We start from the raw sequence: 12875 nt of genomic DNA on the forward strand, positions 1-12875 counted from the left end.
CACAGACGTCTCGAAATCAGCTAGCTATAGTAAACATATAGTTATGTTATTAAAATGACAATTTGTTTTACAGAACAATTTTTTTCTCACTTTCATCAACTTAATTGATCTAATCTAAAATTGAGCCATCCAAAACAGAATGCCAATCAACGGCTGCCAACCTAAGGTGAAACAAGTTATAGCTAACTGAAAAAAAAATACCGCATTGGATTTCCTAAGGATTTAAGGTCATTAGCATAAGCATTTACACTACCAGGCCATGGAAATGTTAGAAATGTCCTCTGATAAGAGAAGTAGAATATAACATCCTTCATAATCCCATATTTAATTATCCACATAAACATATTGGTTCTCTGTATACCAAGTCCATAGAGTTCAATCGACATTTCACCCAATACCTGAAATACTATCACACAAGCATATTGGCAGAAGCGATAGTAACTTAAGGGGTGAGATTGGAGTGCAAATACAGGAAGTGTATTTAGTCCAAAACGTGGGACGATCTCCAAAGTAACTCACTATGTATGGTTGAAAGCAGAGGTAGAACTGGTAAGGGTTAGTGCTAGGCAGATAAGAGCACTGATGAGAACAATAAAATACCAACATAAAGGAGTGTGTGCCGAGGGTATGCTGGAGAAGGCAGGGCGTTCAGAGGATAGGGTACACCTTTATCATTCAAGCAGCCAGGACTTAAATGTGTGCCAAGCTTAAAATGCTGAATTGATAGAATGAAGGGAATGTACCCCACTTGGCTAACTTTGGAGATAGAAACCATTTTACACGGGGATATGATCTGCCAGCCATAACACATGATACCAACTCGAAGCTAATGAGGCTTGTTGACTCCTGAAGTCATGTACACGTTCAATAGGACAATGACTGAACTAGTCTCCAAGTGGCAACTGTTTCTAAGACTCACAGTGTCTTTCCAAACAGTGCGGAGGGCGCACATACATGACAATAATTTACTCTTAACAGAGACTTTATTTAGCCACATTGGGCATATCAAACTTTACATGTTTGAGGAAAATGGTAGAAGTTTAAAGGGGGAAACTAGAGCATTCCCTGGGTAGACGTAGAATATCAAGAACCAACAATTTCTGTTTTCGATGGTTTGAGTACAGAGAAAGATCTAATTTGCACCATTGAGTCAGTATATCATGGGGTTAAACAAGAACCACCAACTTTGTTTCAGTAATCTGTCAGGCTTCCACTAAATGCTGGTGCCACTGAAATTATGGCATTTCTGAGAAGTTTGCTGAAATAAAGGTAGAAATTTAAGTGGTGGGGGCGTGAAATAAACAGTTTGGCTGAAGTGTGAAAGAATAATCCTAATGATCAGCTGTATAAGCTAATGCTAGCTTTTGTGTACGAAGAACAATCTTCTGTTAGACAGAAAGGAATTGAAGCAAAAGTTGTTTTTACCACGAAAACACTACAACCAGCTAAAACCACTATTCGATTATTGAACACAAGGTGTCAGTATCCATGTGATGCAGAGCGTGCTCCAAGGGTGAAAACAGCATCACTGGTCTTTCATCAAGTTGCTTCTGTTAAACTGACAGCTGCAGGAGTCTGATTTTGCTGTGGTTATTTCTGGTTTGGAAGTTCAGAATGTGCACGTGGAGGTGGGACTATTCCGACAGAAGAAAATGATCCATTACAAAAGGTCTTGGTGATATTTTATCAATGGTCAACCAGTGAGCTGTGCAAGATTGGTGACACACGAGGATGACTGATAAGCACGTGATTTTGAAGTCAGTAGTAACTTGTGCTGAGGGAATATATAATTCAATTTGGGTGGAAATAAAATTTTGTAACTGAATCAAGAAGGCCAGACATGTTTTTCAGCTACCATGTGTGACGTGTGCAAAGCTCTGATGCACAAATCTGGCCATATATGCATATGTCACTGTATTAATTTGTCAGGAGGCTGGAGGTCTTGCTTCTGGATCGTCTTTACACTAGGATGGCTATTTTGATCCGATGCTTGTTTCTCCAAGTGAAGCTTTGCCAAGGTGCCTAATGTCCAGTTCACTTCCACAGAGTTAACATGCTTTGCCATGTGACCAAAAAATTTACAAACAGCTTGGAAGCCACTAGAGATTAGATGAAAAGCAGAAACATTGTCACCTTGTCTGAGGATGAATGTGTGTGGGGTTGCCAAATGTAAAGCTTCCACTACACAGACGGGGAGAAAGATTGGTGTTCAAGTTGATAAGTTGCTCTAACGGCTGAATGAAATAAATCAGTGTACTGTGCTGTGATGCTTCCCCTATCCTACCACTAATCCCTTTTACTCTTTGTGTTGGGGCTTTGAGACTGTCTAGAACACAGGCACTTCATATAGCTGTTATTGTGTCTGTATGTTATCATCTGAGTTGATCAGGATCAATATTTTAGCATAAGTGCTTACTAACGAGTTTGTTGATTATACGCATTTTAAGTAAGCTGCTTGATATGGTGTATTATTTTGAGTATTATCTCAGTTTGGTCTGTAAGAGAAATTATGCTTGAATAAATGAAGATTGATGCAGAAAGTATTAGAAGTTGATAGGCACTGCAGGCCAAAGCACTACAGGACCAAACAATAGTATCAGTGCGCTGTACAGATGCTGGTAAACCAGCTATGAATACCTTTTTGCACTGGTGATTACGTATGGTGATATTTTGTATGATCTTATGCCTTTGTTATTTATCAACTGTGTAATGTGGAAAGCGTGTTTTGTCTTGGTTATAGAATGGTGACCACTGAGGTCTGAAGGCAGTACATATCCTTTTCACTATGAAAGATTATGTCTGTGTGAAATAAGGGCACCTTTCCCCAACATATTCCTGACCTGCACCTAGTGCTTCAGAATCTAGGTCTGTGCTTTAATTCTTACTCTTTATCCATCTATGTTGATCCCCTTGGTGCCTTGCATATCGCGTCCCGTGTGTTTTCTACAATGTATAGTGCAGGTGATTCAACCATTAAATACATGAAATAGGGCTTAGAGATCACTTCTGTCAATTTCAAATGGATCCCATAAAAGAAGGAAATTAACTAATTACATAAAAAAATAACATCATGTAACTCATACCATTCTCCCCTTCGACCTGTGACTTTGTAAAGGAAAAACCAAAATTGTAGGATCAAACCCTGAACGGCACGATCCCCAAAGACAGCCTGAAAGCAATACACTTAGGAGTTAAATTTGGCAAGCTCCTGTTTTCACATCGTCTTTCATAACTAGAAAACGACCAAAAAATATGTTCAATAAGCCTTTTTTTTATTGCCAATGCTTGTATTATTTTTTATCTAAGAGAAAAACACTGGCTACTATGCTTCTCTCCCCAGAGTTCCTGCTCATCACGCAACAGTATTTCCCTACTGTGAATTACTACATGTAATGTAAATATAAATGCGCACCACTTCCAAGTCCTGAAAATGTATGAGGTTCTGAAGATGGAACTTGAACATAAAGAATCTGTATAAATTATCTTCTGGCACAGAGGGGATCCGTATTAATGGAAATATAGTCAACTTGTCGCAAAACGCATTATGCAACGACAACATTATTCTTAATGTGCATGAAATGATTATGGTTCCTTTAGAAACACATTCCTCTGAAGAGAAATACTTTTATCTATATCTCTTGGCACCATTTCAATGGGTTTTACCATTTGCACGCAGAGTGATTTCCAGCTCATGGCCTAGTTGACATGAGCCTGTTGCCACAATACTTTCAACCAATGAAGGAGTAACCAACAGATGTAGAAAATATTTATCTAAGTAACAGAATGGACCAACGCCAGCTACCTCCAGTTCTTTGTTGTGGTTGTGCATCTTCTGCAGCATCTCTTCTGCTTCCCGCAGGCGGTGGTAGAGCTGCGGCGAATGCTCAGTTGGGGTTAATTCACTATCGTACGAGTCCAGAATCGCCCGCATACCATCTCGCTCCTGGAACACAGGAAAAATGGTGGAAACCATTAATGATTCTACAACAATGCAGATTTCAATGCAAACATGGATAGTATTGTCACAGTACAGTGTCTTGTTCAATTATATTCTTCTGTATTAAGGGTTTGTCACAAAGTGACCACAGCCAATCTGTGAAAAACCTTAAATCGTAGTTCTTAACCTGTGGTCCTAGGCCCCCTGGGGTCAGCGAGGCCTACTCAGGGGTTGGCGACTGTTCTACAAAATGAAATAATATTCAAATAATTAAATACAATTAATAAAGTATTTAAAAATAAGGAAGCAACAGAGAAAATGTGAAAGCTTGTTTCTCGATTTTATCAGGAATTACACTAACAAAATCCAACTATTTGGGCACTGGTTTTGATATATTTGTTTTTATATTTTTGTGTGGTGTTTTGAAGTCCAAATCCAAGACATTGCTTAGTCTGGGGGCAGCCCGGCATCCAATAATGACTGGTGGGAACTAGGGGGGTGGGTGGGGCAAGGGCCTGGATTCCAGTAATGAGTAAGTGTGGGGTCCCCCGAAGTCAAAGGTTAATAAACTCTGGGGGTCATTTTGACCCTGGCGGTACAAGACCGCCAGGGCTAAAATGACGGAAGCACCGCCAAGAGGCTGGCGGTGCTTCCTGGTGTATTACACGACCGCGGCGGTCGCACCGCCGGGGCCGGCAGTATTCCACCACTTTTGCCCCGGCAGTGATAATCCGCCTGGGCAGCGCTGCTTGCAGCGCTGCCCAGGGGATTACGAGTCACCGTCCGCCAGCCTTTTTCTAGCGGTTTGCACTGCCAGGAAAAGGCTGGCAGAACGGGGAGTCGTGGGGCCCCTGGGGGCCCCATGCAGCTTTTCACTGTCTGCTATGCAGACAGTGAAACGGGTGCAACTGCACCCGTCGCACGGCCGCAACACCGCCGGGATCCGAAACTTGGTTTCCGCCCGCTGGCCCAGGGGGATGTCAAAATGGGCACCGCGGGAGTGCGGCCGCATTGGCGGCTGCCCGGGAGTACAACCGCCAATGTTGTAATGACCACCTTTGTCTTAAACCACTTCAGTTTTTAACTACACAGGTACCTCCCACACAAAAAGGTGGCAATGGACTTTAGTTAGCTGGGTGTGCTGCATAATTGCTTGCTCCGGCAGCCTATGCCGCTGAATTGGGAACAAAAGGGATTTGCCAACAATGATTAAAAGGTTTTGTAAAGCCGAATAATCTTAGCCCTTCATACCCGTAACTCACTTGCTTAATTTATCATGCTTGGCACTCCCCATCATCGCTGGGTACATACTTTACGTTTAAATAATGAATCATTGTGAGAAAGTCTGGCCAGGGAAGTCAGGCCTCGTGTACCTGGGACAATGGCGTAGGCGAAGCGCACATATATCAGCATGGGTTAATAGGTAAACTAGTGGCGTCCCCAGAGCCCCTGCTGTAAGACTTCCGGGTTGTACCCGATCCCAGTCAGAAGTAAAACGATCTGAAGAAAAAATACTCAAACTTTCTGGCACCACCCTTGTTCGCACAATGCTTAGCACACACCTGGTCTTTTGCTTTTTACCACATTCGGTTTAGTTTTATTACAAATTTGACTTTATGGGGAAAAAAGCCCTTGTCACCTCATCTACTTTGAAAATAAAAATGATGTCCCAGGAGCTTGGTGCGTTTGAGCCATCAAACTCTGGCAGCCTTAAAAGGGATTTCTGCTGCAGGCGCAGAATAGGTGACATTTCGTGGTATTTGCAGGGATTTGGCATTGCTAAGCTTGTCCGCAACCGGAAGGCCAACAGCAAGATGAGAGACGTACTTGGCAGCAGCAGTTCTGCTGAGCAATATTTCTCAGAGTACTCCTGGGGTGAGGCGGTGCCAAAACTTTGGCATTTGCTTTGTTTTTCAGAGACCCTGGGACTTCAAGAGCTATTCCAAATTACTGCGAAGATTTCAGATTTTCTTCTCAACATAAACCGTTGTAAGTACTACATGAGATTGCATCTTCATTTTGCTAATTCAAACTAGTGTTTGGGGCCCTGATGCACAACAAGTGTGAAGCTATTACCACTTCAAGAGGGGGCCCTGGAGAAAACACGTTTTACGTTGCAGTTGGTGCAGGGGCAACAAAAGAGGAAATATAAATAGGGTATAATTTAAGAAAACAATACTGACATGGAGGAAAAATATATAGTGGAATAAATCAAATCAGGAACCAAAACCAAGGTTTTAATAGTTTCCAGGGCACTCCTGCTAAAAGCATGCAAGCTACAATTATTATTTTACTAAGAACTAGCGGGGCTTCTATTCGTGGGTCTCAAGTGAGTATGTTTGAAAAAGAGCCCGGTGGGATCCAGAAGAGTGGCTGTCCTCAACACCCATCCGACAGGCAAAAGTGGTTGGTCTGTAGGGGGATTGAAGAAAAAAATACTTAAAAATCTTAAAACGGGGACATTGAAATTACAAAGACAGAACTGCTTCAAGATGTGCGTTATGCCTCGCCAAGTAATGTAGTTAGAGCTGTGAAACATAAGCACATATTTGGTGGGCTTTCCAGTTGGCCAGGTGTACCTGGTTTCTACTGCCTCCAGCTGCTGTCAAATTCGTTCTTGGTCATCAATTGAACTGCTACAAAGAGCATTTCCCACACTTCCCTTTTCACTGCAAGGTAAAGCAGTTTTTTTGCACTGAAACCCTAGCTCGTATGCAGTGCTAAGAGGTAATTTTGTGTCCCATCGTGAATCCGGAATGTGTGCATTTAGTCATTCTAGAGTTCACGCCCAAACATCCCTTGCCCCAATTGGAATTTACACGGAGGTTATATGTGAGCTTGCCAAGCTTTTCCAACGTGCAGGAAGACAGACAGTGCACCCCCATTTTTAGAAACCCGTTCTATAGTGATACAACTTGGAATGCAGCACTATTGCACGGTCACAAAACTCAGTGTCAATTGCAGCTGTTGAATTAGGAGTTGTAATAAGACATGCCCTCAGCCCCCACCAAAAACTCGTTCCAGAGCAACAGGCCACGCTCCCTCACAGACTTGTTCATAAAATAGTATTCATTCATTAAAAGTGGTTCATGTTGCATATTCATTTATTTAAAACATGTATTGAATATTCATCACTTTAATAAAAGTCCTACTGCATATTCATATACAGCAAAATACAGTATTGCATATTCATTATAAAAAAGAACACTGGAATTTGTTGGTTTCTGTGAAAGGAGACATAATAGGCACCCATGTCTTTGCCCACTGAAATCTTTGGACTGGCCACTCATTTTTTTCCGACCAAGAGGTCATATTTTGGGAATGTCACAATCCGCCACAAGGTCAGAACAGAGCTGCCTACTGAAACTTCTTTTTTCTGATCTCAATTCCTACTGACCCTGACCCGGTCGGGGTTCTAGCCAGAGTCAACATGGCCGCTCGCTCAAAGAGAGCAAGCTGAGCCGCAGTCTTTGTACCTTAATTCACAGCGTGCAATGATGTATTATGTACTAGATCGCCGCTCCTCCTGCATCCAGCCAAAGAATAGGAGTGTCAAATGAGGAAACTGTTCAGACGTATACGGATGTGTGCTGTTTCTGAAGCCCCGCGTGGTGGATAGAGGGGTTCTGATCGTAAAAGAAGGTTTTTATTTCAGCCTGATTGATGTATTAGATGTACCGCTCTTTTTACTCTGAATTCACTCAGTGTTGTTACATGTAAAAACAAGCATTTGCAAAGGCAATAGGTCTCACATTTGCTTGCGTTAGAGCTATTGGCATTGTAAATTCATAACTGGACTTTTATTGCGACAAACTGGTCAACCCTGCCTCATAATTTCGTCTTTTCCTGCCATATATTTCTGGTGGCCTTGTATATAACTAAAGCACTTCCATTTACCTTCTTCCTCTATTTGCAGCAAAAATTAAAATGCTGCCATTTAGCATCCTAATTTAAATATTTAAATCTATATTTAAGTAATAGATGCACATAAAAATCAAACAATGTGAAAAAGTAAATCACGGTCAAGAAGCTGCAAAACAGACTTAGACACAGCAGTATTATATAAAGAAGTAGGTGGTTTTCTATAAATACATGCACACAAATGCATGTATATAAAATATATATACTCAAATCATTAATTCACATTCACACACAGGTGAAAATAGGGTCACAAATTCTCTAAATACATTAGTTGCTCATATAAAAATGTACTTAATCCATTCACGCAGAAGATACAGTAAGTGTTACAACGCCCACTGGAATTGCCCCCTAAAAATGGCAGAAAGGGCTTTCACAGGCATGTGTCAGAAAGCATTAGCCGAAATGCAAAACAGTGAAGACAGAATTATTGAAAATAAACAAACACAACTTAGCTTGCAGGTAAGCCTCTTCCCTTGTTTTGGGCTACAAAGATCCTTTTGGAGTTTCCAAAAAAACATGCCCTTGAGGAGAGATGAGAAGATGACTGCACTACCCTCGAGGTTGTGTAAAGATCTGAACAGAACTTGGAAAATAAGGTTGGAAAAGTATTTTCTTTTTATATGAACAGAATGGAAAGTCTTGCAAGCATTCTTGCCTCACATTTGAACAAAGCTCTAATGAAGTTAACTATAGCAGAGCAGCCTGAGAAGATTTATGGCCCCAATAGAGGAGATAAGCAATGCCCTTATGTGCAGAGGAGGGGCCCTGGAGAAACTCCAGAGGCCCGCAAGTTCCACAACATCCTCGCTTCTAGTTTTAGCTGCATTCTTTGAGAAAGGGCGCTGGGCAGTGGTAAAAAAATATTTTAAAAAATCGAAGCCTAGAAGATACCTTTTATTAAAGATTTAATGGTGGAGCAAATGTTCCAGGAGCCATAAGAGGACAGCACTAGAATAAAGCTACAACAAATGTCAGCGACATGGGAGGAGGTGGGAGGAACGGAATTCTGCGGTAAAACGCAGGCAGCTACCAGCCTAAAACACCCATAGTGAATAGGCAGCAACAAAGAAATGCCAAAGTAGTCTGTCGCAGCAACAGATAAAGAAACCAAAGTGGAATAATACAATAGTTGCTCACTGCTCTGAAACAGAAAAAAGAGGGAGAAAAAGGCAGAACTGACCCTAGGGAGCAAGATTTTTAAAAGGACACTGCAACCAAAGGAAATCGCTTTAAGCCATAAGAAGTATACTGAAAGTATACACAAGGTCAAACGCTTACGCACGACCTAATGATGGAAAGGTACACAATCCCAAATCCAAAAGAGCCGAGGTCTGGCAAAATGCTTAGAGAGAGTGGGAATAAGAAGTGCAGTTGTTTGCTATCAAGCCTGGGAGTGTGTAATCCACTTGAACAGTATTAAAAAAATCTTCTACTTTGCCATTCCACTCCCGGACTTCATTAAAGGACTAGTTTGCTTTAGGGAGAACAAAGGTCGAGATTATAAAAAAATATCTATAATTAACATTGTGTAACATAGCTCCGTTACCTATACACACTGCTGACTTCTTGAGGAACTGCCTGGTATCAAGACCAAACCTGAGAATATCATATTCAAACCAGAGCTACTGGCTTTGACAGTGCTTGTTAATGTGCCTTATCATGTAAGCAGATATTCCCAAATGCTGTATATCGTATTCAACTCTGCACTTGTGGCTTTCCCAATGAAGGGAAAAATATAACAAAAAAATAGCACTTTTTCTATCACAAGTACATAGAAGATGGAGAATTAAATATCACAAACATTGTGATGATTGAGTGCACCTATGATGTGTAAAATAGTCCCTCATGCATTCCATTGGTAGCACTTACTACAAGACAGAGCGATACACGAAACAGCCAATAATATGCAGTGTGTGAGAGCAATCTTCTTCAGGGTGGAGCCAAAGACCACTCAGCTCTATATGGCCAAATTCTTCAGTCATAATTCCTGAACAGCTATTAGAACAAAGTTCAAACAGATCATCCTAAATGCAACAACCCAATGTATTCAATACCAGACAACCAATACTTCACTGCATAGCAGGGTGACAGTAAGAATTTCAAAAGCAATATTGACTACTACAATATTGTCATGGACCCTGTCACTCATCCACTACTCACCTGCAAGCTGGACTACTGGAACACCCTCCATACAGGGATCACCAAGCACATTACCAAAAGACAAATGATACAGAATTCTGCAGCCAGACTCATCCTCAACTTCCCACACAGAACTCATATCACACCACACCTCAGGGAGATTCACCGGCTACCAATACACAAACGTGCTCATTTCAACCTCCTCACACACATTTTATTTTCATCAGCGATTTGGACTGTTTTATGCAAATGGGATTATTGTTTGCTTAACCTGGTTACCCTAATGAGTAAATGATTGGCTTACAATATTTAGTTTTTTAGTCAAAATTTTGTGCTGTGTAAAAGAACTCCAATTATTTACATTAACTTGAGCAAATAAATAAAGAGGTTTGCTCTGGCATTCAAACATGCATGGGTCTTGGTAAATAACTCTAGTCCCTGTGCATCAGCCATTAAATTCATATTGCCACACGTCAATGAGCAAGCCACAGCCACACTACTGAGGCCTGGGCAGGCGTACACACAGTGGTGACATCAAGACCCAATCACTCCAAGTGGAAAAGAGTGCAGGAGAACACTAAACAATTTAGCGTTAAACCACAGTTGAACTGATAATGCATGTTTTTTGGGTGCATAATCATCCCCTTTTGCCTCCCTCCAAGTATTTACTAATGAGTACCTGATTGAGAAAAAAGTTATGTCAGGAAACTCATACTTTGCTGAAGAAAGTACAACCATACAGGATTAGCTTGTCCAAGGCTAACAAGGTACATACATACATTAAAAAAAAAAAAAGGTGCCTGAAGCTACCTACTGTGTGGGACCATGAGATTACTAGCAACTGCCAGTAGCCAACCAGCAACTTCTAGGTGTGACAACTATACTATCTAAATTACTACTACCAGTGACGATGCTCTGTTTGGGCGGTTGGGAGAGGGTCAATTTGTTTGGTTAAGAACATAGCTCAAATTTGTTCATCAATGATAGCACCTTTTAATGAGGATCTGCCACCTTTTATGTAAGCATTTACAACAGTACGCCTACACCAGTACTTTCAAATGTCGCTTTATTTGCTGTGTAACCTGAGATGGGACTATTGAAATGTACATGTTAATGGCAATGTATAGCATTCAAAAATACAATAAAGTTTGTGTTAAAAAAAAATCTATAACATTTCAATCAAGGGGTATCCAGAAAATTAAAATACCCCCCACTTCTAATCTTATGGCACCAAGCAAACAAAAGAAATCTTCACACCCCTCCTTAGAAGAGCTCTCTTATCTCTTCCATCCAAACATCTATCCAGTTGCTAGCGCGCCTGGTCCTTAGTAAGTACACTTACAAGGGGACACCTATAGGCCGATGAACCTTTTGATTCGCAAGGAGTATCCTAGCTACAGGGTAACCAATGTGTACCAATAATCAATATACAAAACCAATAGCCAATAAGCAAAACATTAGTTAATAACGTCAACATTCATGAAAAACCACATCCCAATATACGTTTTAACAATTTTATTTTCCTATTAGTTACAATACTAAGACATGAGGTTAATATAAACTTTATTCAAATTCACTCAAGATTAATTCATTAGTAACCACCAATAACATAATCTAATCAGAACTTGATAAAACATGCATTGTAATGCCTCAACATAAGCCAATGACGATGAATATGTTAACATGAGTAGCAAAGTTCAGCAAATCAGTCCGTCAATCATTTGTCACTGTTTATGTCGACGTCTCGGAATAGTAACCCTACATAACCCAGATTAGCATTAGCATGTGGGACTTCATGCGAAAATCAATTTAGAACATGAATTTGGAAAAACATCTAGCTTAGGAAAAGCTATTTAGACAGCGCAGTTGCTACCTAGAAAGAAAAGGCACAAAAAGGTCAAACAGTCACACTGTCATAGCTACCTATCCACGGTATGGATCAGCAACAAAGTCAGTCTTCGTCTTCAGGTCATCAATCGATCAGCATCACATCAGGCTCTCAAGAGCTTGAGCCCAATGACAGAATCTCGAATTTCTTCTCCCCCAATATCGCATCAATTTCGGAATAAGGTCTCTCCTCTGTCATCTGCCCCTAATATCTCTCCATCAGTTCTGAAGTTTTCTCCCTTTGTCACGGCATTATATCAAAGGCACCCAGACTCTCCCCCAATTCCTATTTGGTAGGTTAATCTCCAGTTATGACTCTATCCAATGATCTTAGTTTTTCAAATCTATGAATTCTAGTGTTACACAGTTGGTTCACTGTACGATGTCCTCATCATCCGGCTCGTCAGGTATAAAAAATGTTGCATCTTCTTCTCCAGTCAGTGCCTCCATTTTTCGAGTCCTGGGAAAGTACATATCATCTGCTTTCCACAGCCCTTGATACATTTTTTATTCCATCATCTCCTGTCCGTCGGTTCACGCATAGGTTTTTTTGCTGAGTAGATTTTATTAAACAATAAGCAATTCAGGGTCAGTTTAGCACATTAGCTTTGCTACATTGCACTAATAATTTGGCTTCTGCATGAGGCCTGGCAAAACTAGGCTACAACTTCGGCTAAGTTAACTCTACAATATAATGCAAAACACACGTTATATATCTCAACATAACATACTACTATATTGTTTTAATAAAAAAAATTATATTTCATGAATCTTGGTGACCGCTCTCCGAGGGCACATTTTCAAATGTGCACATTATTTTCCACGTTAATTACTCAAATTACTTAAACATTCATTAAACATTTCTAATTAGTACATCTGCGTCCTCACAGTCATCCTTTTATCCTTCCATCCACATACTGATATCCAGAAACTCACCTTTACATTCAACCACCCATTCTTTTATCCATCATTCATTCTTTCACAATTACGT

The 12875-nt window shown here is 40.7% G+C and overlaps 1 protein-coding gene across 5 annotated transcripts in view; it reads right to left on the bottom strand.

Moving 5' to 3' along the window:
- MAD1L1 (mitotic arrest deficient 1 like 1) overlaps positions 1 to 12875 on the bottom strand; it is a 1860878-nt gene that overhangs the window by 1077088 nt on the left and 770915 nt on the right. For all 5 annotated transcript variants that reach the window (XM_069209930.1, XM_069209931.1, XM_069209929.1 and 2 more), the window contains one exon: positions 3803 to 3943. In XM_069209930.1, the coding sequence (XP_069066031.1) occupies positions 3803 to 3943 (141 nt within the window). The remainder of the gene's footprint in view (positions 1 to 3802; positions 3944 to 12875) is intronic.

This window comes from Pleurodeles waltl, chromosome 10 (assembly GCF_031143425.1).
Source record: "Pleurodeles waltl isolate 20211129_DDA chromosome 10, aPleWal1.hap1.20221129, whole genome shotgun sequence".
Lineage (NCBI taxonomy): Eukaryota > Metazoa > Chordata > Amphibia > Caudata > Salamandridae > Pleurodeles > Pleurodeles waltl.